This window comes from Corapipo altera, unplaced genomic scaffold, assembly GCF_003945725.1.
Source record: "Corapipo altera isolate COAL_440 unplaced genomic scaffold, ASM394572v1 56, whole genome shotgun sequence".
In the NCBI taxonomy this organism is placed as follows: domain Eukaryota; kingdom Metazoa; phylum Chordata; class Aves; order Passeriformes; family Pipridae; genus Corapipo; species Corapipo altera.
Window position 1 is genome coordinate 3537258 of NW_020884896.1, and position 24617 is coordinate 3561874.

Below are 24617 nucleotides of genomic sequence, written 5' to 3' on the forward strand. Positions count from 1 at the left end.
TTAATATTTTAATTTATATTGGCATTAAACTCTTTTCTCCTATTAGAAAAACTGTACACCAGCAGATGAGAAGTAGCATGTATTCCTGCTGTCTAACAGTAGCATACAAAGGTGTCATTTAAGAATCACCTTTGCTGCTGCCTGTTCTCTCTCTCTCAACCAGAGAGAAAAAGAAGAAATAAATACACAATGGCAGCCATCTCTCCGGGTCCACAGATTATTAGGAAATAAAGTTACTATCAGTGGCAGTAAGTAGGCAAAAAAACAGTGAGAGGTGGAGATACTGTTTCTCCAGAGCTGTAAAAAGCACTCTCAAAGTCAAGCACCTGCACTAGTGACACTGTAGCCCTGTGCTCACTAAGAAGCAGTAACCTCTATTTGGTGATAAACCCCGTGCTCTGCCACTTCATCTTGCTTTGTGGAGTTAGGCAAGTGTGGGAACGTAGCTGATGCTGAGGATGCAACTCTACATGCTGCTGTTCCCTCCAGGGACACTGGCTTTTGTATGCAGAATAGTTGAGAGAACTGAAATTCTCTAAGTACCTAAATGCACAGTGTTGATATTTCAAAATGCATGGCAACCTCAGCTTTTCCAAAGAGAAGCTGTTTTCACATCAGCCACTGGACAGTGGTGGAGGTCACTTAAAAGTCACGGGGCTTTGCATTTCTTTAAGGGATGCTCGTGAGCTACCAGGTCTTCCTCAGCTCTCTAGTCTGTAATAGTTTTCTCCACAAGGCTCCTGTTATTGAGTTACACTGATGCAACTTTGTCTTGTAATGAAAACCACAGTTAAATAGTTTCACCACAATAATTTCAGTTTTGATATTTGACAGTACTTGCATGGCACGGTATTCTGACTTACTCAGAATACAAGTGAGGTTCTTAGAATATTCTTGATTGCCTTTTGATCTTTTATATTTGAAGGGTTTTTTTTCATAAACCAGACATTTTTTAAAAGTGACTTACCTTGTTTGATCGGTACAATGCATCTTCTGCCATTTTCCTATCACAGGTAGCAGCATACCATGCTTTACTGTGAACACCAGCATCCTAGAAGAAAGAAACAGTGTTTTACCTGTAAAATAATGGTGGTAATGAATATGGCCTGTAGGGGAGTTACTACTAAATAACAACAGCTGTGAAGAACTAAAATGCAGAAAACAGTTGAGAAAAGTCTTTGCCATGAGCTCACTGTTTTAGTTGGATAGAGATAGGACAAAATAAAACTGGAGTTTTAAAGCAGTGGTAATAGATGTGTGATAGAAGGCTGATAAATGACGAAAGAGGAGTACTCTGAGGAAAGCAGTCAGGTTCAACTGGAGGACAGTTTGGTATTTTTAAAGAAGAAAGCTATTCTAATCGAATTTAAAGAGGGTATCCAAGAAATGTTGAGGAATAAATAGACTGTCAACAATTTAAATGCTGCTCAGCTGTGGGCTAGCTAATGAGGTGTTCAGATTTGGTAGGCATCTTTGGAAATGATGTTTCCTGTATACTTAATGCTACTTGTGAACACAATCATGATTGTCTCCACCTGGATATCATGAAGGTTGGATAAGTGCATATTTTGCTCTTTTTGTTGTTATTAAGTAAGGACAAATGAATGGAGTCCTTACAAAACTTAGTAATAATTAATGTCTTTCCTCTAATAGTACAGCAATTCAGCCCACAGTGCTTTCACCCAAGACATGGATTCAGTTCTGGTTCTCTGTTGGATTGAGCCTCAATGTATCCTTACATTTGAAGCAGTGCTCTTTATCTAAAAGGCATAAAACTATGTTTACTTGTGGAGAATGATTATATCTGTGACCAAATAGAAGAGTGGCTTATATTTTATAACATATTTCTGTTATAAAATATTCCTCATTTCTGTATGTTATCCCCTGTAAACATCTCACCAAGATTATCTGCCTCCTCTCCATTCTGTTAAATGCTTGGCAGTGTGCTGTACAGCAGATGAACTTAACCCTTAACCTGTTCTTCCAGTGGGAAACATGGGACAAAGGACTACATGGGTGTGGGCATAGGTGCAGACCTACAGGTACATGGTAGAAAGACTGACACCCTAAAAATTTGTGAATTCTATTTTAGAAGATAGAAGCTCTCATAGCAAAGGAAGTACAAGGATAAAAAGATGTGAGGAGGTGATGGCAGTTGGGAGTGGTACAAGAGTAGAATTTGAGTGAGAGAAGTAATGGTAGAAAACTGGGTAGTAAAATGACGCAGGAATGAGCATACATCTGGGGAACAGGAGTGGAGTTTAGGGAAAAGGTATGGAGGATTTTAGAGAATTTTGAAAAGGAAGGACAGGATGAGGGATTAGAAGCAACATGAGACCTATGTATTATCAGACTTCAAGAGCTAGAAGATAAATTAGTAGGTTATCAAACCAGCAGTCATGAAAAGTGAGCTCTTGCTGAGGAGGTTGACGTAAAATCTCACTCAGCGTGGAAAGGCTATATAGAAATAATGCTGAGTATTTTCTAATGAATACATCTGGGTATTAACCTTTCTGGTTATTTGAACAGTTTTGCTCCACCTTTACAGTAACAAGCTTAATGAGAAAATTAATTTTCACACAAGCTTTGTCACCTCTGGACAAAACAGATTAAAGCTGAAGTTGTACATTATGGCTGAGCTGGTCAAGCTGGATTATTGCTGCCAAAAAGGGAATGTCTTGGCTTCTCCTTTGTGCTCATTTTGTTGCTCATCTGATCCCATGGTGAGATAATTCACTTTATTAATCTTGCATGAAAAAAAAAAAATCTGTTTCCCTTTTTGTTTTGCCTTGTTTTGTGTTTGACTGCCAGGTTGGTTTTCTGTCAGTTTAATGACTTGGCTTAGGCCACTGCAGGATCAGAAAGGAACTCTAGAGAAGTCTGTGGCTGGGAGGGGAGTTGACAGTAGGAGAGAGCGTTGCACTAAATTCTTAAGAGTGGCTCAAGCCATAACATATAACTTTATCTTCAAAGTTCTTTCATGTATTTCTTCAGTCACACTATTCATTGGAAAAAGAAAGGATGAGAAGAATTGCAAGTATGAAAGGTACTTGTCCATTTAGAGAATGAGTCCAGCAAACAAATCTTTTGTTCAACAAAACAAAGAGTCAACTACCCCCAGACTTTTCTGCTACCACTATCTGTAGCCTATAAAGAAGAAGCAGACAGCTGCTGTCAAAGTTTGGATGGGAACCAAACATACAGTGAGCCTCATGGGAATGAATGACATCTGCGAGCACCTGTATTGTGCAGGATGCTACAGCAAATTATACCACTGTACATAATTGGTGGAAAAATAACATTAACAGCTAATTTTTTTATTTTTTTTTTTTTTTTTTACAAAATGGATGATTTATTAAGCTTTGGTTTTGCCTGTAGCTGTTACATAAAAACTACAAATGTAATTGCTACAAGCTGTTTATTTAGAGTCTGCTGGATTGTTTATTTGAAAGTTATTTTTATAATAAATATCCAGTATGACATACAGTTAAAATTTTTCCAGAACTTGAAATCCTTTGTGTTCTTCACTGTTGTATTATCTTTGTCATGTCAGGCTTTAAAACATTTAATGTCTCTGGCTGTGCACGATAGAGCCTTTGTTTTACACTCACCAGAACTACTTTTACCTTGTTTGTGACTACTAAGCTAGTAAGAATGTTTTCCTGCATTTTGTAGTCTTCCTTCATCCAAAATGAGAGTAAGGCAAATAGTACTGAAATGAAAATAACTTTGCATTTGCTTAGATTATTCAAGTATTAATGTTGAAACAAAACACATAAAAGAAGAACTGGCCATAAAACTGACAGCATTAACTGTAATGAGAAGAGATCTGTTTAAAGGAACAGAAAGGAGCAGGACTTGGGAGAGACTAAAACAAATGGGGGGGGAGGCATCACAGCATCACTGTCTCTGCTTACTGCACATTATTTTTTTTTCTGTACACAGTATGTACAGCTATAAGTTAGAAAAAAGGAGGCAACGGAAAACTCTTTATAGCCATCTATATCAAAGACTGGACATACACATCACCATAGATTTTTGTGTTTCGTTGATGTTGAAGGTATGAACTGGGGAGTCAGGAAGACATGAAACTAAGACGTTTCTTTGAATTTTGTTTGAAATGATTGATAGAGTGCCAAGGTTTGGAACACATTTTTCTACAGTTTGTTAAACCTCGCCTATGCTATATGTTCTAAGCATTTTTATAATGCAAGTTAACATTCAGATTTTTTTGTGCTACAGAAAATATTCCCTGCAAAAGGGGACAAACACTCTGCACAAAAGGAGCATCATTTTTATTTTGAAGGGGAGTAGGGATGGAAATACTATTTTAAAATAAAGGATAAGAAGATTTCTGTAATATGAAATTAGCTAATGTTTTACCTGGTCTGCAGAACTTGCGATAGATGAAGTGCTGCTTTGAGGAGAAGTGCCCAGAGAACGGTTTGCAGCTTCTGGCACTTCTAGAAAAGAGAAAGAACAACACGTATAAAAGTTTTCAAAGTATTTTTGTTATAATGTAAGAAATCGATTTGTTACAAGATCTGGAAATGCTTGACCTTTGATATCACTCAGGAAAGCTGTCTGCTTTAAATGGATGGGGCCTGTATAAGTGCTGGGACACTTGCCTGCCCAGAAGATTAGCCTTGCTTATGAAGAGAAAACCAGTTTGGTTAACAATTTGTTTAAAAGCCAGATCTAAACTTAGGGTACAAGAAAAAACTCCACCACCACCCAAGTCAACGAATGTAGCAACAGATAAGAAAATGCAGGAACACAATGCAAACAGAACTCAGTCCAGTCTAGGAAGTAGTCATATAGGTGAGGGAGTCATGAAAATGAATGTAGCTCAGAGATAATTTTTCACTAATTCAGTCCAAATGAATTGTTTGTATGCATGTGCAAGAAGCCAGGGCTGCTAAATAGAGTAGAATTAGTAGGAAAGATTATGAAGCTTGATTGTAATTGTAATAACAAAGCATCGTAGAAAATAGTTGTTAGGGCTGAAATACAGATGTCAGAGTTTAAGAAATCAGGAGCCAAATGTTTGAGTAGTGTTGCTCAGTAATATGAGAGAAAATGGGCAATAAGTATAGATAATTGTTTTCTGGTAAAACAGAATCTTGGTCCAAGAGTATAGGTGTCTGCTGGGGGTACTTCCGATCAGAGTTAAGTGCAGATCAATGTACTAGAGAAGATGATTGTAGAAAGTTAAGTGTTACTTATTTTGTTATTATGGGAAGCCTTATTTCCTGTGTATTTTACTTATTGGGGAAAACAAATGCCACTAGGATTGTTAGCATTCACCTATTCCTGGACATGATGCTCTGCAGACTGCATTATCAAATCTTCACTAATATAATTCTGACTTAGATTTCAGTTTAGAAAGGAATAAGAATGTTATAGATGAGACCATATAGTGACCAGAGTTAAAAAATTCAGTTGGACTGGAGAGCTCAGAGACAGCTGTGTGAAGTAGGTTTAAAACTTCTTTTGTAGATGCAACTGTCTGGAAGCTGCATTTCAAGTGGAGGGGAGACATTGTAAGGAGCAGTTCCAGATCTCAAGGAATTAGAAACCACTTGAAGAAGAATATTCAATATTAAGAATTTTGGGGTTTTCCCTTAAGTTTTGACTGACCAGCTGCAAAAGCTACAGTTGAAAAGTAGATTGTATGAATAAAGTAAGAACTGCCAGAAGTCAGCCCAAATTAGACTTGACAGAAGGACGTTGAAATAAGTAATAAAAGATTCCTTAGCTGTGTGAAAAAGGAAAGAGAGATGGGGCTTTATGCAGTAACAATTTTATTGATTTTAAAGGTAATCTAGGTACTAAACAAATAGTAGTTCTGATACAGAAATGGAAATTTCCACAACCAAATTGGAAGCAAAGTTGAAATAACTTAGTACAATTGAACTGGCAGGCCCACATAATCTTTACCCCAGAAATATCCAAAACTGGCACATGAAATTCAGGGGTGGTAACAGTCTTTTTAAATAATTGTCAAGTCAGGATGGTACCATATGATTAAAGCATATCAAACATAATTGCTGTACCTAAAGTTGGAAAAAGTGAACTGAGCATTACAGGCCTTTCTGTCTGATTCCACAGAACAAGGCCCTAGGAGAGAATTTGAAGGAAATAACATTAAGATTTGGAGGTAAAGATACAACTAGTAAGACAAAATCTGAAATTTACCCAAGTAGATAAAATGTTACAGCTCTTTCATAAAATAACAAAGTTCTACAAAGAGGGAATATGGCACTGTACTTAATCTGGACTTCAGTGGAGCATCTGATACTGTGCCATATGGGAAATAAATACTTTTAGTAGAAAAGATAAAAGTTAGCTCTAGGCTTGTATGGGGACAAAGAAAAGATGACAGGTTATGCTGAAGGGACATTAGAGATTAGGGACCAGTTGCATGTGTGATAAAGTTGTTGCTGGACCTGACACAGAAGAAGATGATGTTAAAGAAAATTTACTAATCAGAGCATCACTTAGCACCACATGAACTCAAAGAATAGTTACACTTCAGAGAGCAGTAAGAATTTATGCTTTAAGTTGAAGCACATCAGTTGTGTGACAGGAGCAGACAAACTTAAGAGCATCAGTCAATGTTATTAAGATGAACCATTATTATACTTCCTCAGCAGAGGAGATATAATTGCAACATCCATCAGGCAAACATTTCCAGGAAATAGATGCACTAATAGCAGCACCTAAGTTTAAGCTACACCGAATGCAGATTTCTATGTGCAATTCTTACCATTTATTTACAGTGTGAAAGTTATGTTGAGGCTGAACACGTGGAGAAAAGGGTTTATAGGAAGGTCAGACAAATGTCTGCTCATGAGAGACTAGAAAAATGCTAAATCTAATTTACACTTCTGTGCAAAGAGAGTAAATATACGTATTACCTAATTTAACTGTGAACTGAAACAAAGTTCCTCTCGGAAAACAGAAGAGTTTTAGCATTTGCCATTATAAAAATACTTTTTTTTCCCCCCTCCTGTAGAGAAAGAATAAATTGGAGGCAATAATAATTTGTCTGTCTTCTAGGCAAGAGAAGCCTGGAACAGCCCAGAAATGTCATATTTAGGATTCTTTTGTTGCAAGGAAGATTGATGGAATCTTTATTATGATGGGAAATGGCCCAAACTGCCTTTGGTAGAAATTTCCAGTAGTCATAAATGGAAATGAAGCACCCAATTTCCATCAATTACCCTGACATACTTCCTTAATTTTACTAGCTGAGCTAAGACCCTGGATGCTTGATCTCCTCTGCATTACACATATATTAATTCCAAAATAATTAATATGCAGGGCATATTGAAATAATCTTAAATCAAAGATTAATTTGAAATTACAAGTTAATCACATATTAGTTCAAAAACTGAATTATACTTACGTGGCAGAATTGAGAACTTTTGGAGCAGAGGCCTGAAATAAATATCAAGAGATTACAGAAAGGTCTGAGGGGATCTACCCTGTTCTGATATCATGAAAATTGTGTATTTGAAGCATGCAGTGATAGAATGTGTTTCATCTTACCCATCTGTCCATTGAGAAATTAAGAGTCTGATACAGGTATTTAAAAAAATTATATCCCGCTAGTACTGAAAACAAGGAATTTAAACCTGGTTTAAATCTCCATTGCCTTCCTTATGAGATATTATATCCTCCCATGCTTTTTGGTGATGGCTATAGTATTTGGATGCATTTATTTGCTATGCTTTATTTTTGTGCTACTGTGAGGCTTCAGGAACCACAACTCTCAACAGAAGGCTACAGTGAAAAACAGTGCTTCCCTCTGAACCTCTCACAGCTGTGTTCAGAACAAGCAGCAGGTGCTGGTGCACTGAAATATTCAAAAGATGATGGAAAGAGATCTTACTTCTGTGCACCACTTGGAAGGGGTGGAAGTGGAAGCTCTTGACTGGAACTTCGTCGTCGTTCTGCTGCTGTAGGTTTTTCTGTGGTTTGGTAAAACAAACGTTGGAGTCAAGATTTCTTCAGAAACATATTATCCCAGATAAGAGAGTTCCAGCAGTTCAAGGAGGGTTTCTTTTGCTATAACATTTGGGACTTTTCCTCACATGGCAGCTTGCTATCATGCTACTTTCTTTGTTAACTAGTGGCATACCACCAAATTTCTCGGCAAATAGCTGTGCTGTGGGTGCCTGCAGGGTCGCAGTGGGACACTTTCCTTCTGAGAGGCGAGCTGTGTGACACAGGGGGAGGACGCTGGGGCAGGCTGCCTGCAAGAGCTCGGCTGGTTGGCTGCATCTCACCCTGGTGTCAGACAGCAGCTCCTGCTGAGCCTTTGCCTGGAGGAGCAGAGTCGGGACGCGTTTTGTGCCTGTGCCAGGAGTCGGCTCCGTGTGAGGTGGTTCTGGCTGAGTTCTGAGTGATTCGCCTCCCTTCCCTCCTTGCCACTCAGAGGGCTATATGGCACATTTCTGGTCCATTATTGTCCTACATTACCCCGCCAGTAACCTCAACAGTTTTACTGTGACTGATTTTAGAGAACAATGATATTCAGTGCAGCTCAGGCTGGCCAGATCCAGTCTGAAATGGCTGAAACCAAACACCCCTCAAAAAACCAGAATAAGTTGGATGCGGTGTTATTTGTTTCATGTTTCTAATAAGAACGAATTTAATTCTGATAAATGTCAACTTTTTCACAGCAGTGGAGATAATTTACCTTCATTTGCAGTTAAGATCTCTCTGGAAGGTAAACATGGTTTCTGCAATAAAACAGAAGGACACCAAATATTAAATGGCATGTCACTAGTACAGCAAATGTTTATCTTTTTATACTTTTTGTGAACTAGTTTACATTTAGACTTGACAACATCCTGGAGGAATTAGGAGGCAGAGACACAGCCATTCTCTGAACAGCCTCTTAATTGTACAACCTTGAAGCTCAGGATTTTGCAAAATAGATTTGGAAAGAATCCCAGTTTGTGGGTATAAATAGACAGACAAAGTAAAATCTGAAGACGTGTGGTTTTTTTTTTTTTAAACTTCTATTGGTAAGTTTGTGGTGTAACAAATGATTCATTCTTATCTCAGGCCCAAAAATTAAGAGTCTATCCCTTATTGAGCTATGCTCACAAATTTCTGAACAGATTTCTTTTTACTGAAAGTTAAACTATCAGTTCAGCTCACAGTAAAAACTCAACCAACCTTCCAGTTTCAATTTTTTTTTTCATTTTGAAACAATGAAAATAAAAAACTTCCGGTTTTGAAACACTTTTCAAATTATTTTATTTGAAAATTTTAACCAGTCGTCTTACTGTCTCCCACTAGAGATTTTGGAATATTTTTCTAATGATGAAATACTTACTGAAAAACCTCTAACAAATTTGGTAAAATCCTGCGTATTTCTTGACCTGTCACTCTTACAATGAACTCATGTTCCCCATAGGCAGGCCCGTATATTTCCAGGAATACTTCTGAATGGCCTGTGTTCCCATTTATTTCTCATTTATTCAGTTCTTGCACTGTGTTTATTGTTACATCCTGGAGTATTGAATCCAAACATCCCTTTAATCAAAATACTTTCCCACTTGAGCTTTCTCACTGCTCTTAGTTCATGTAATGGCACCCAAATATTTCCTTTCTTTACAACTCTCTTCCCCCTCATCTTTTTAGGCATTTAAGTTGTACCCAAACTTATGATAAAATTAGGTTTTACAGTACATTAAAAATTTAATAAAATTATCATTTGATTATGCAATTACAAGTCAACTTACTGGTGAATTTACCACATTAGAAGTTTTCTTGCTGAAGATTGGAGGAAAAAGAAAACAAAAAAAAGAGTATGGTTACTTGGCAGATACATGAATTCATTTAGCAATTAAGGATCAGTTTCATTGATTCTCAAGGTGTTTCTGTCTAAGATGGGATGCACTGGATAGCTGCGGGACTTAGAAACAAAAAAGAATAAGAAAATAATTAGGGTATCAGATGTAATGTGGGTATTTGGGAAAGGTACTTACGCAAGGAAGCTACAGTCTGTCCAGTACTTAAGATGACAACTTGGGTGGGGCAGAAGAACTTTAATGAAAAACACAACTAGGCTTGCATATGCTAGTGCTGCAGTATGAGATTAAATTAAGCAAGCCAGCATCTGCCATAAGTGGCAGGCAGTGAAGGGCTACGCCACACAAACAGTATTGCTCTGGAAATAACAAAATATTAGCTTGCCTTTCCCTAGTTAGGATATCTGTCTCGAACAGCAATAAAAATTATTCCTGAATTCCAATTGCCATAGGCAAGGATAGGAGTTAGCTCCTAATATACCTATTAAAGCACTCCCCATCAAAGAAGTAGTTTTATTATTTTTTACTCACAGGCCCCTTGGTAATGGAGATGGAGTTGCTCCAGGCAGAAATCTGGATTCTTGTGCGTTATTGAATCTCTGACCTAGAGATGCAAGCAACATATTAAGCATGCAATATTAGCTGTACCTGAACAGTGGATTTTCCCCACTGCCATTTCAGTGTTAATATAATAAAAGTAAAAAATATCCATTGGTTTAATTTTTATCTTATCATATTTTCACTCTGATTATATTAGAAAACAGTTCAGTAACACTTCTTGCTTGTTGCTCACCATTACAGATAAAATTTACACTGACACAACTACACTGCATTCTATATTAAGGTCACCAGTGACATATCAATCCCTCTCATACTGCCATGTTTTCAATATGGAATACTTACTCTCATCATTATTGTTGGCTTCGTGGTCCTGTAATGGAAAAATAGGTTAGATTTGATATGAAGGCATTAAAAAAGGAATTACTGTGTACAGTTTTGGGTCCTTCACTACAAGAAGGACATTGAGGTGCTGGAACATGTCCAGAGAAGGGCAACAAAACTGGTGAAGGATCTGGAACACAAGTCTTACAAAGAGTGGCTGAGGGAGCTGCGGTTGTTTATCTTGGAGAAAAGGAGGCTTGGGGGAACCTTATCACTCTCCACAACTACCTGAAAGGAGGTGGTAGCCAGGTGGGAGTCGGTCTGCTCTCCCAGGTTACAACAGGACAAGGGGAAGTGGCCTCAATTTGCACCAGGGGAGGTTTAGATTACATACTAGAAAAAATTTCTTCACTGGAAGGGTGGTCAGGTATTGGAACAAGCTGCCCAGGGAAGTGGTGGAGTTACCATCCCTGGAAGTGTTCAAAAGGTGCGTGGATGTGGCACTTGGGGATATTGGGGCCGGGTTAATAGTTGGACTGAATCTTAGAGGTCTTTTCCAACCTTAACGATTTTTTAATGAGAAGTGCATAAATAATCAATACGGCTTTGGCATCTGTAGTGATTTTTAAAGCAATATTTGTACAGAATACATACAGGATCCATAATATTTTTAATCAGCTTTTAGGATGTAATTTGAAAAATTTAAAGCAAACATCAAAGTTCAAACTTTCTAATAATCTTGAGATTGCCTGTAGTGTTGAGAAAATTGGGCCTGAATGTTACAGTGAGACCTTTTGGTTCATGTTTAATTTCTGAGCTGGAAGACAGAAATTTTGCAGCAGATTTGAATATACTAAAAACACATCTTCCACTGAATGAAGGAAACTGAGTAAACTGTCTTTACACTATGCTAGAATTGAAGTGATCCAACTAATTTCCTGGCTTCTTCTGGAGATGCTTACTTTTGGCCCTCATTTCTTGTCTTGTAGGGAATCAGACTCCCATATGATAAGTACCTTTCAAAGAGGCACCAGGTATTAATTTGTCCATCTTCATCTTCCCAGTTAAAGACTTTTCACTAATGTTGGTCACAAATGCATCTATTCTCTGGTTGGAGAGGTGTAATCCATCATCCAACAGTTGGGGAAGTGAAACATGGAGAAATTATTTTCCCAGTCAGCCAGGGCCTTTGAGAGGAACAAGGGTTACAGTTCTGTGCACATGATCAGTGCTGGTTGGTGTTGACAGTGGATTGAATGGGAGCAGTTAACAGATGTTTCAGTTATTGTTTGCTTTGTCAGTGTGCTTTGTCAGGGATGGAAAAGCACAACACAGCATTTGACAAACATCATGCTCATTACCATGTTTTTTGTTTAAATCTCTAAGGGCTGACCACTTACACAACAAGCAAAGACCCTAAAATTTGGACTACACTAACTCTTTCCTAGGCTGACTCTTGTGACAAACTGGCTAACTGCAATGACCCAGGAGCTGAATACATCCATGGTACAGATGAGTGTTTGGGAGCTGTAACTAGCTCGGTATGTGGCTCCAGCAAAAGGATAGTCTCCTTTTACTCTCTGCAAAGCTGGGATGATATCCATCTCAGAGCTAAGCTCTGACAATACATTAGTGGAGAGGTTTCAGCTGCAATATGGCACTTGAGTCTGTTGTGAAGGAGGAGTAGTATTCTTAGTGCTACTCAGTGGAATTTGTGTCCAGCACTGTCCCTTCAGAAGCATTTTTTCCCCCTAATCTTCTATTGGTAAGAAAAGCTGAGAAACTGTTTCATAGAAGAGAAATCGTGACCTTGGCAACACTTGGGAATTGTTCAGCATCCCATGGGATATAGGTCTAATGGGAAGAACTTTGTGATGGAGTAGAAGGGAAACTAAAATGCTGATAGTGTTGTATGTACAAAATACTTGGTATATATAGAAATTGAAAATAAGACTCATATACCACCTGCATTATGTTACCATAACATCTAATCCTATGATATGACCCCAAATTCCTAATTTTGAGTGTCTAATTTCTCTATATAGCTATTGGTAGACTGATTATTTCTTAGGTACAACTCAGACCATTGGGCCAGGATACAGTTTGATGCACATGGCTTTTGGCACAGCTACTGATGCAGTTACTGTCACCCTGTTTCTTGATAGCTGGCTCCTCATGCACACCCTTTTGTGCTAGAACAACTGTGAGTAGAGCTATGGTGCAAAACAATTTATGTAAGTAATCTGGCTGAAAAAGAATCTTTTGTGCATTTGCTTTTGCTCATTTCTGCGGTTAGACAAGTTTCCAAGTAGTTTGCTTCAAAAAACCTTTGTTCCAGCACAGTGGAAGGGACAGACTGGGGGCAAGAGTTAGAGGGAGAAGAGAATTGACTGAAACACAGCCTTAGGAACCCAAAGCTTGTAATTAGCCCTTCATGGACTGCATTTTCTAGTGATACTGGTTACTCAGACTACCCAGTCTGACATTTTAGAACATTTCCATTTTCAGAAAGCATTAATCACTCATCATCTGAGAGGAATGAAGTTCAAGGAAGGTACTTCGGACTGGGCAAAATTGCCCTTTACTACTTAATGTTCTTGGTGTTCAGCTGCTATTTTGTAAGACAAGAAATTATTTTTGTGGACTGAAAAATATATCCCTTAAAACATTTAAACTTTTTCTTGCATCAATACACATGTCCAATGCTCCTTTGTCCAAAAGATTAATAGCAACAATTACAATATTAGATGAATATGACATTGAGTCATCTGTTTCTGTTACTTAATCCAGATAATAAAAAGCATCCATCTACTTATATATAAAACACAGCCCAAGTTTAACACATTCTTTTATAGTAGCCCATTGATTACTCACTGGTTTTGGATGAAGACGACTTCTGGGAAGAGGCAAAATATTTCTGAAAAATATAAAAAATATTTCTGAAAAATATACAAAATAAATGGAGTAGGATTTATTTGTGTAATTTCTTGGCTCAGATATGCTTTTCAAGATCCAGAGAGAAGGAGGTCTCCTGTAAATAGTTTTAATTCCTATGCACTGCTGCAGTGGCTGTGGTGATGCTGTGCTCTTGGTGTGGAACTAATCTAGAATAGCTTCTGTCCTGGCCTATTTCGTAAAGCAATGTCCTAGAGATGAGACAGTGGTTATGAAGCAGCTTCCTACACTTCTAGGGACACAGGAGGGAAATAGGCTGCATGATCAAGTATACTTTTTTCCTCCAGAGGCTTGGAATACAAACTGTAGATTTACCGTGTCCAGTTTCTTTACAAGCAATCCTGTGCCCCTGCAAAAACATTGCATTTGCAAGGGTGCAGAGATGGCTAATAGAACTTTAAACTGGCTTTCAGAGATATTTTGTCCCTGCACTGGATCCCTAAAGGGATATTCCAGAAAATACTATCCATTTGGCAAACTGGCTTGACTACAGAAGTTCACAAGGAAACTAGAGCTTTCAGTTCTCATCTTGTCCCAGTGAGTGTCCTGACAACTGTTTGTTGTCAGAAGGCTACACATCAGAGAGGAGAAAATCTTCTCTCTGCTAATATTTCCTATTGATCTAAGCTGCTGTTGACTTACCTGCAAGTCTCTTGTTTAGGTGGCTCTCTGGTCATACTGTGCATGTGAGAGTGCTCTGTATTCTTAGCAGGCATAGACAGAAGTGGCTTAGTGAACCTAGTAGTAAAATATGCATTAAGAAATGAAAATTATATTTAACAATTGTGAATACAAAGAAAACCTCTCTTTCTCCTCCCCTACCCCCTCAAAATTCTAAAGAGTACCCTTAAGAGGTATTTCTTTTTAATGTGTTGTGCTTGGGTTATTGAAATTAACATAGAAATGGTTGATAATTTTTGTATAGATAAACTAAAGAGATATTTACTGCATATATATCTTCTAGAGAAAGAATTATCAGACATGTTGTATCTAGATAAGAAAATATATTTTCTGACAAGTTTTAAATAATGCACAAACATTCACAGCAATGGGTTACCTGGTTACTGGTGGTGGTGGTGGTGATGGTTTTTCCTGTAAGAGAAAATACACTGAATTTTTTGGTCACTTTCTGATTTCATGAAATACATTTGTATGATCCTATTTATGTTACCACATCAAGATATTATTTTTGCATTGTGGTATAGATTTATACTAGAGCCTGGTCTGGTAATCTGCACTAGGATGGGAGAGGCAAGAACTCAACACCAGTAAATCTGCTTTGGCCATATTATGTCAGTACCAGCAAGTGGGAAGAAAATTACTGTGTCAGAGCTGTCATTGCTCCTCTGCTGCAGTTCTGCTTCTGAAAAGCATTCCATTAGGCTGCTGCTTCCCAGACTGGGTAACTATCACACAGGACTGGGAAATTTCCGCCCCTTCCCATTTATTCTGTTCTGCAGAATTGGTCTGCCAGCTTTTCTGAGAAGGGAGTGTCAGAGAGTTTTAAGTGCAGACAGAGATTTGTTTCAATTTTTCCCCTTGAAAGACTGATAATCTTTTTTCGCAATCATATTTGTACCCTGCCTGAGGGCAATGCAAGTCATACTATAGAAAGGCCTCACCTCTTCTTCAGGAACCTCGTAGACTTCTGTAGGACAGGAAGGAAAAGAAAAAAAAGGGTTCTTTGGTTAGCAAAAACATACTGCATATTACCAGAAAAACTGATCTGTTTTGTATCAGTTGTACTTCTGACTCTGGAAAAATAACTTGGAGAAACTGCTCAGAACTTGATTCTGCCTCCAAAACTCTGGAGCAGCAAAATCCCCAGTCTTCTAGTGGAAACTTCAGGAAATGTCCCAGGAATTCTGATAAACAGTCACTGTATTAATGAAGTTTCCACCCACCCCACAACCTTTTTTTTTGTTTTGCTTTTCTTTCTTTTTCCCCCCAAAGCAAGGTGAATGTTTGTGTTGCACAAACACGGGACAGTTTGGAAAAAATGTGTTATCACACCTGTGCTAGCATTTAGCCTTTCCTTGACTCTCAGGGAGGAAGAGATGGGTGAACCATAAATACAAGCTGGGGCATTTGCGTGGCCAGCATCCATCCTCTGACACACAGGTATGTTTTAATTCCTAGATGTTAAGAGCAAAACCCACAAGCATTCTTATCTATGTTCAGTTTCTTCAATGAAAACAGAACACTATTTCAAAAAATTTCATGTCAGGCTTCCTCACTTTGTTGTGCTTAAGTGTTTGAGTTCCCACCAGGGGGAGATGTTTTATTTTTAGTAACGTCTGTCAGGAGCTGGTTGTTGCTCGACACTGATTTACAGAAAGGCTGAGATTGAGAAGGGCATTTTAAAATGTCTGGAAAGTAACTCACGAAATCTTAAATCATTCAGAAAGAATTTTAGTTTATGACTTGTAGTTTGCAACTTGAAAGCTAAACGTATTACTAATGAATATGCAAAGCTTTTTAAAGAACTAAAGGTTACATTCTAAGCAATTAATGGGATAATGAGGATACAAAACAACTCTGAGTTGGCACTGGAAGATTAAACAAGTATATCTGCACTTACAAAAGCAAGTAGGATTCCTCTTATTTGCTTCTGCTTTTGGGTTTTTTTTTCCAAATAAATTGCTCTTTATAGAACTTAAATGGGAACAAAGGACAAGTAAAACATCAGCCTATAAGGAACTTCTATATGGTTAAATCCTGATGTGGTCAAAGTATTGGGTCTTGATTCCTATAGTGAAATGGGATTACTAACATACCGAGCCCTATAATTGTTTTTGCTGTACTGATCTATTTGCATTCCTCCACTAAAGCAAAAGACTAAAAATGAATTAATTTGGGCAAAGAAGTTGCTCTACTTTTATTCATGCTTAAAATGGATTTACTATTCAAGCTAGACAAAGCAACTGCTACAACAGAGAAAAACTAAAGAGGAACATATTTAAATTTTACTGAAGTATGTCATAAGGTTTGTGTTGTCTATATATTAAGTGTAATTTAATATTCCTCAGTTTTAGATTATTTTCTTTTAACGGTGATACAAACTCCACGTACCTTGCATATCAGAAGTAAGAGAAGGCTTTGGAGAAGTAGGGGGGCCTGGTTTTGTTATCTTCATAAATCTGTTCCCAGGAGCTAAAAACATATTTTATTCATGTACATACATACTTGTGCATGTGTGTGTATATACATATATATTTATGTACATGTACACATCTATTTATATATATACACATGTTAACAAACTAACAATGGAACATTTATACAATAAGAATGAATATTAAGTAGGTCCAAGTGGCAGCCTTTTTGTGTGACCTTGAATAAATCAATCGAGTCAGAAAGCAGCTCTTATTTTAAAAGGGAAACTTTATTCAGTGTTCATGCCTTCCTGAATAGGTTTGATACTGTCAGTGATGTCAGAGAGCAGAATTGCTTAGTGTTCTCTATTTGCTTTTCACCTTTGGGCTGTAGTAATTTCACTCTCTAGCTAAATATACTACAAATAGTGAGATTTAAAACAAAATAAAAAAATACAATCAAAGTCTGTCTTTATCTGAAATATTTAAAAATGTTTGTTCTGCTCCTGAGGCACTTCAGTAAACAGAGAATTTTAATGCTGTAGCTCCCTTGGATTAGGAGGGATATCACATGCCTGGTTGTACAAGGGCTGGACTTAGAAATAACTGAGAGAGGCAGAAATTAAACATGGCTTCCAATAAGGTTAAAAATAATAAAGTTAAAAATAATTTTCCTTGGCCTGGTCATGAGCTAAATGCCTTTTTACAGACTGTGTTTTCTCTAATAGCTGCATCTCCATTCTTTGAACCCTAGAAAGAGACATTAATTTGATCAATTTTTTTTCTACTGTTGTTCCTAATAACACAATAATTATTAGCTTAAATGACTAAAACTCACATTTTGTAGGTAGTGACATGCTGCTTTCTGTGGGTTCGATATAGTTATCGTCATCATTGTCCACTGGCACAATGTAATTATCCTGTGAGAAATACAGGACAAAAATCCACCAGTTAAAACTCCATCATATCAGCAAACTGTTGTGATTGAAGCCCTGGCAGCAGTTTACAACAGTTGTCATTTTACAGTGACTGCTATTTCAGACATTTATCATCCTATGTGGATGGAATTCCCAAAGACTGAAAGCCCTTTACCAAATAATTCCAGTTCTAGACTGGTGAATGAAAGCCCTCCTCCCTTCCCTTTGGTCCTGGAGTAGTCTTTGAGGTTACTGTCTCCCCACTGCCTGCAGCTTGTTATGGATGATCAGAAACTACTTTGTGGTCTAAAGAGTCTCCTTAATACTCAGAGTAGGCAGATATCCCCCAGGAGTCAGTATGGTACTCACAGGTCACTGATGTACAAAGTGATTTGTCCATAGAGGCTAAGAAAGGGACCAGGTCATGGCATTGCTCTGATCTGTGTTATTGGTCTGGAGTCATCAAACATTTAAACAGCCAAAACAAGTATATATGTAAACTTTACCTCATCATCACTACACTCCTTAGGCTTTGGTGGTACTTTTGGTTTTGCAGCAGGAGATGGCAGTGGCAGGGATGGCACACATGGTTTCTTTGGTCTGGAAATGGCTGGACTGGGTGTACTTGGAAGAGGTTTGTTGATGGGAGGAAGCTGCTGGTGATTGGTGCGATTGTCTTTTAATGTGGAAAAAACCAACAATTTTAGGAAAAATTACACATTAGCCTCTGCACTGTCTTCTACTACCTGTGCAAACAAGTCTTTACTTGTGGCTGCAGCTCAGGTCAAAACGCAGACCTGAGCATAGCTGGTCCTGATGTTGACTTGTGTAAACTGGTCCTGCCACCTTTATTGCTCAAGGTGGCAACCTAGTCCTCTGTAACAGGCTGCAGAGGTTACTTAGGCACTGACTGTTCTATGAACAGCTGTTTAACTCCTTGGGGAAACAAGGAGTTACACAGCTCACACACCTCATGGCTGGGTGGTCCTTTCATTAGTATGTCCTGTGCTAGTATGAACTTTGGTGATAGGAAGTGAGAAAGAACGTATCTGACATATGAGAAAAACAACTGTTACACAGCACAAAGGGTGGGACTGGAACATAAATTATGCCAGGTTCTCTGGGGTGTCATTTTAACAACTGCCTTTGCAAAGAACACATAAATGAAGTGCTGATAAACTTCTGTGAGTACATATGTGGTATTTTAGCACTTTGATAAATATTCTGCAACCAGTAACAGTCTTGTATCATACCAAAGTGAAAGCAGGCATCATGTCAACGTTTCTTTTCCACGTCTCAAATCCTCATCTATCTGAAGCTAACTTTCATTCACTTCAATGCAATCTTTCCATGGTTGAAAATAATGGAATCAGAAAGAAAAAAATGCCTCTACACTGGACGGATGTAAATAAAATCTTGATCCTGTCCTGTTTTTCAGGATATTTATCATCCTCAGTACCAGTCTTCAAGGACAATATGAAATGAATATTTGGGCTACTTTGTCCTCTGTTTCACTGCTTTTGGAATAATGACTGGAGAAACAGAGAAGACTAAGAAGGGTCCTGTCTAGTCTTCTGTGCCCAATCTTTAATATGAATTCCTGCATCCTCATGTGTGGATTAATCTGGAGCCAAATTAGTGATCTCTCCCATAACTTTGCTTGCATTTTGTAGTTAGTAGATGTATATTAAAGTCTGTAGGACACATTATATTAAAATTCTAAATTTAACTACCATCAATACTAACTTGTTTCATGCTGTAATAATAAAAACCTCTACCCCTGAATGCTGAAGACCTGATTGTCAGAGTTAAAAGCAAACTCTTGAGGAAAGGACAGGTTAATCTATTTGAGGCCACATCTCTTCTGGTACTGATCAATAAGCAATTATCAAGCTGACATAGTCAACTGTTCCATAACTACCTGCATATTCGCCCCTAGAAATAGGGAAAGCAGAGGGAATCTTCTTCTTCTCCTTCTCACTTGGAGGTGGCTCATAGCTGTCATCAGGATTCTCTTCACTGGGGACCACATACATCTCAGAGTCAGAGTGGTCATCTGGATTTTCATAATCACTGTCCTAGAAAGACAGAACTTCCCATTTTTCATCTCATAACATATTTATGGCTTCATAGCAATGTACAACACAAATATCCTTGCAGGAGTACAATAACTAAATTACAACAATCTATCCTTGAAAGGACACATTACATTCCCTTTTAGTGCTTCCTCTTTAAACAAATGGGTGCTTCCACCTCCTTCCCTTCTGCTCCTCCCAGGAACTTCCTGCTCCCTGTCTTCTTGTGATCTCCAAGGAGTCCTTTCACCTCAAGAGCTGTCTTCAAATTATGGATCAACAGCTTGTTTCCCTTCCCAGGACAGTTCCTTTCTAGTTCCAGCTGGGACTCTTGCTGTATCTTGTCACTTCCTCTCCCTTTCCTATTAAAGTGGTAATCAAGATCTAACTCCAGAAGGAAACTGGTCACTTCAGGCTGACAGTTGCACCATCACTTTACATGGTTGATGGCCATGGCTTGCTTCGTTCTAGTGCTTTCTAAAATCTTAGCAGAAGTTTTTAATTTTTAAGAAGTGGCTTTCCTCTCTTTACCTCTCCTAACCTCCCTCCACCAAGTGAAAGATCTTACTGGTTTCTGAAATTATTGTTCAGTTTGAGAAGTCCCTCAAATTGATGCCATGTGCTTACTTATCCAAAAAGCTTAGTGTCCATGGCTGCCATTGACACAACTAGATGATTCAAAACCAAACTTTTCTTATTATTTCTTGTGCTAACTTGTTGCTACAGTAACCTTTGACTACCCCAAAATATGTACTTACAAAATCATCTGACCATTGTTCCTCTTCATTGTCTGCATGTTCTAAACCAAACATAAAATTATTTAAGGAGATGGAAGAGTGAATACAGATGTTTATCTTAGATTGTTTTTTCAATCTATACTTATCATATTCAGTTTAAAAAGAGTGGAAATAATTTCCTAAACAGTTTGAAGCAACACATCTGTCTTGCTTGTTTTTGACAAATTGTTTCAGGGCTGTTGGGAAAGGATTAGAAAATGCCAAACTGCACATGGTCCAAACAGCAGAGCATGTACTTTACCCACAGTGTCCTGCTAATGCATCTCATTTTTAAGTAGGGGTGACAATTTCTAGATAACGAAACTATTGCTGACCTCTGGGCTCTGCACTTTCTTGTTTCTTGGATAAAGCTCCAAGACAGCACACTAATTACAAATGTTGATGTTAAACATGGTACGCTTATCTGATAACTTCCAAACTCTATTCTCTTTGCTTCAGTTATCATCTTAAAAAGATGGCTGTTAACATGAACTAGTCTGTGGGCAGTGCTGTATGATAAGCAAGTACAGTTCTACCTCTAAGGTAATTCATGATGTCATTATTATATTTATAGTATTAAGATTTTGAATCTGTGATGATCCATTTTTTCTTTTTTTTCCCTACTTACTTTCACATCAGTTTCTACCAGGGAGAGACTGGATGCAAATTCTCCTCCATTTTTTACAGCAGCCTATGTACAGGCAAAGACTGCTTCTGAAAGTAGCTACTTGCTATTTTTTGCTAGCCTTTCATTTCAGAGGTGTGAACTACCTTCAGAGTTGTTCTTAATGGTACTCTGTACTCTCATTAAAAACAAATTAGGAGGCAGTGTATAACTGAAATAGTGTTAGGCATATAGATGACAAATTTACATTAATACAGCCTTACCTGTAGCATAATCCCTTTGTGGTAGACTTGGTGGTGGCTTTTTTTTAAGGCTGTAAATGATAATTATTACATTTATGATCTCATAAGTGACATTCAGTAGAAGGGAGCTTTAGCCAGACACATAAAAAAGCTGATAACAAAAGATACCTGCAGCTGAGGAAATACAGATTACCATCACAGATGCTTAGCAAACAGCTGTAGAAGAATGCTTTGAAAAGCTAGAAACAGATAAGATATTAAAATATAATCTGATACTTTAATTCTTTTTTTCACTTAGAACACAGGTTGAGAGAACAGCTTCCTTGCTCATACCTATCCTCTTCATTTCCAATGCAGAAACAGATAATGTAGGGGATAGAGATAAATGCATGTCTATTGGAAGATGAAAATCTGTTCAGGTTTTGCTAAGAGTATGGCATAAGAAAGTGGTGTAGCACTCTCCATTTGTATTTTTAGAACTATAATTTTGCATGTACTTTATTTGCTGATTAATGTCTAAATATATACCAGGTCTCTCAGTGCCAGATTCTGTTTCCACTTACTATTATTTTATGATGTTATGTCCCTTTTTTGGTAAAAACTGTTATAATGGCATTTGTAATACCAAGAGAATAAAAAAAAAAATGTAGAAAGACTGAAAGGATATTTATGGCTATACATATTCATATGTGTATGCATGTGCATATATTTAGTAAGCAGAAGTACACATATATGTAATATATATGTATACACATATATATGTGAGTATTCATATATACCTCTCCTTACTAACTTGCAGTTAGCAGTTTGGACACTTCAGTGTCCAAAGACACTGAATTACAGTCAGTTGAATTATTTCATTACCCTGCAACAAAAGAGAAGAATTTGGGCTTAAGGTCAAGATGCATGGGTGACACCAGAGGCCAGACTGATGCCTCTGAAGAGGAAAAAACTCAACCCTTTGCTTTTTGTAGTCAGATAAAACATTAACACAGTTAATGGCTTTAAAAATGACTCTTCAAAGTGACTTTTGAGCATTGTCTGACAGCTCCCCTATAGCACTGATGAGACCCCACCATGGACCTGAAGCTTTGTCCACTGAATTGATGGCTTCACTTGTTCTTCAGTCAGGTCCTAACAAATTCATTTGCAAAAATGAGCAAGTAATTTTTAAAAAAAAAAGTCTATGAAGAATTTAAAATGCTTTCTTGTGATCTCTGAGCAATAGTGATGTCTACGAATTTTGCTTTACCACAAGAATTTGTCACTCAATATTAAAGTCCTGAGCATCCTGCTCAGCTGTCATTGTTCAGATACCACTGTAACTCTGGGTGGAGGCACTAACACATCAACTGAAAAACTTTTTCTATCTGTTTTAACAAAGGCTTTGGCTACTTCTGAGTTGAATTCATGGAATTCTGTTGTTCAGATAGTCACCAAAATCACCCCATGCACATGCATGAATCAATGAATAAATGGTGCAGGCATTGCTAAAGCTCAAAAAAGCCCAACCACCCCCTACCCCAAAAAATAAAAACCAATCCAGGGAGATTATTTTTGTAATATTAACCTGCTTTGTTCATTACTAACAACACTAATCCTCCAAGATTTTAACTTCCTTCAGTATAATATAACAGTGTACAAACAGCAAATGAAAAAGCATTCTCAACAGCCCTGCTCTTGTCTTTTTCCAGGTTAGCACAGCCATGTTAGAAAGAAAAACCCAGGGCCACTGCCAGGGCACATCTTAGGTCTTAGGGAGGGCAGACCGAGATCTATTGATGTACTTTGCAACATGTCTATCATGAGTTGTTCAGAAGTGGTGGAGACTTGGAAAATACTGGAACTGAGGCAACAGTAAGAGGCTGTCTGGGTCATGGTGTAAAGTATGTGGCTTAAGCAACATTACACATTTCTAAGCTGCTAAGCAGAAGGCTTCCATACTTTGTCCCAGGCCCTGTAAATCCTGGCAGTGGCCCTGACAGAAAATGTCAATACGTTATAACGAAAGCGTATGAAGTACAGAACAGGAGTCTGTGTCTAAGCAGCCTATCGTGCTATTGTGCAGCTATGAAATGGCATACCGATCCCAAGTATCTTTCCCAGTTTTGCAAATTAAGGCCACTTGTTCATTTTGGAACCTGAATATCAATAGAAGAAAAGAAATTATGTTTCTTTCACAGAGCTGAAACAGTTCATGGCCACATCTGCATTTGCTAGAATCTCTTCAAATATGTTATTTATTCTAAAATTCAAATCCACTTAAAAAGTAATTCTCACTGTATTTATTGAATGTCAGATCTGTAATCCAGGCTCTTTTGAAGTCAGCTGGAGCTTCACTGTACAGGAGCCAGAACTTTACCAAATGTGCAAACCACAACACAAGCTCAAAAGACATAACCCTATGCCAAGGCGTGGTTACGTAGCTATTTCAGATTCTGACATCATTATCCACACAAATGCTCGCAAAATGGCAATTGACTTTGTCCTGCATCCCTGAAGTAAATGAGGAAGCACTGAAAGAACCAAATGCTATATAATTTAGCATACACATTTAAGTGTATTTAATCCTAGTACATACATTTTAACTTCAACAAATAACCAAGTAGCATTTGAGACATTTCATACAATGGGGTATAAATGCCTCTCATACAAGAACAAAATGCATGGTACAGAAATTCATAACAACCTGAAAGAGAACAAGCTATTCCATCTTAAAACAATGTATTCCAAGATTGTCCCCCTATAGCACACTAAAACATTTAGGCATGTGCTTAACTTTTCTCACATGCGGAAACTGCAAATATTAATTACATACTTTGAATTCATAGCATGTTTCTGTTTTCCTATACTAAATGGAGGATTTTTAAATAAACTGCAGGACAGGTCTGGGTGTTTTGTTCTAGCAACACTTATTTATACAGGCTACACCCAGAAAAGTAACCAAACATAGGCAGTAGTAGTCCTTTCTGCATTGAACTTAATTCTCCCACAGGTGCATTTCCCCACTAGTGTTTCTGCTCACACCTCCGGCATTTAAGATGCGCCTGAAAACTCTATGTTTTCAAAAGTCCTTCACTTTTTCTATTGTTAAATCTGTACAAAGTCCACTCCCTTCTTAGAGACCATTTAAACTTAATAGTTTTTACAAAAATTATACTGATAATCTTTACTCACTTGAATATTTATTAGTACATATTAGTTTTAAGTGCACTAGATC

The 24617-nt window shown here is 37.7% G+C and overlaps 1 protein-coding gene and 1 long non-coding RNA gene across 6 annotated transcripts in view; one reads left to right on the top strand and one right to left on the bottom strand.

Moving 5' to 3' along the window:
* The window catches only part of LOC113949363, a 44074-nt gene that overhangs the window by 3508 nt on the left and 15949 nt on the right, over nucleotides 1-24617 (top strand). The window lies entirely within an intron of this gene.
* BLNK (B cell linker) overlaps nucleotides 1-24617 on the bottom strand; it is a 101664-nt gene that overhangs the window by 3387 nt on the left and 73660 nt on the right. For 3 of the 5 annotated variants that reach the window (XM_027647813.1, XM_027647812.1, XM_027647815.1), the window contains 19 exons: nucleotides 23482-23538; nucleotides 21419-21468; nucleotides 20513-20553; nucleotides 19601-19757; nucleotides 18186-18355; nucleotides 17601-17682; nucleotides 16740-16820; nucleotides 15290-15315; nucleotides 14725-14759; nucleotides 14310-14405; nucleotides 13587-13629; nucleotides 10734-10761; nucleotides 10362-10434; nucleotides 9762-9792; nucleotides 8708-8750; nucleotides 7898-7976; nucleotides 7412-7443; nucleotides 4384-4463; nucleotides 968-1051 (listed from right to left, as the gene is read on the bottom strand). In XM_027647813.1, the coding sequence (XP_027503614.1) occupies nucleotides 968-1051; nucleotides 4384-4463; nucleotides 7412-7443; nucleotides 7898-7976; nucleotides 8708-8750; nucleotides 9762-9792; nucleotides 10362-10434; nucleotides 10734-10761; nucleotides 13587-13629; nucleotides 14310-14405; nucleotides 14725-14759; nucleotides 15290-15315; nucleotides 16740-16820; nucleotides 17601-17682; nucleotides 18186-18355; nucleotides 19601-19757; nucleotides 20513-20553; nucleotides 21419-21468; nucleotides 23482-23538 (1288 nt within the window). The remainder of the gene's footprint in view (nucleotides 1-967; nucleotides 1052-4383; nucleotides 4464-7411; nucleotides 7444-7897; nucleotides 7977-8707; nucleotides 8751-9761; nucleotides 9793-10361; nucleotides 10435-10733; nucleotides 10762-13586; nucleotides 13630-14309; nucleotides 14406-14724; nucleotides 14760-15289; nucleotides 15316-16739; nucleotides 16821-17600; nucleotides 17683-18185; nucleotides 18356-19600; nucleotides 19758-20512; nucleotides 20554-21418; nucleotides 21469-23481; nucleotides 23539-24617) is intronic. The other 2 variants (XM_027647814.1, XM_027647816.1) reach the window with 1 other exon arrangement.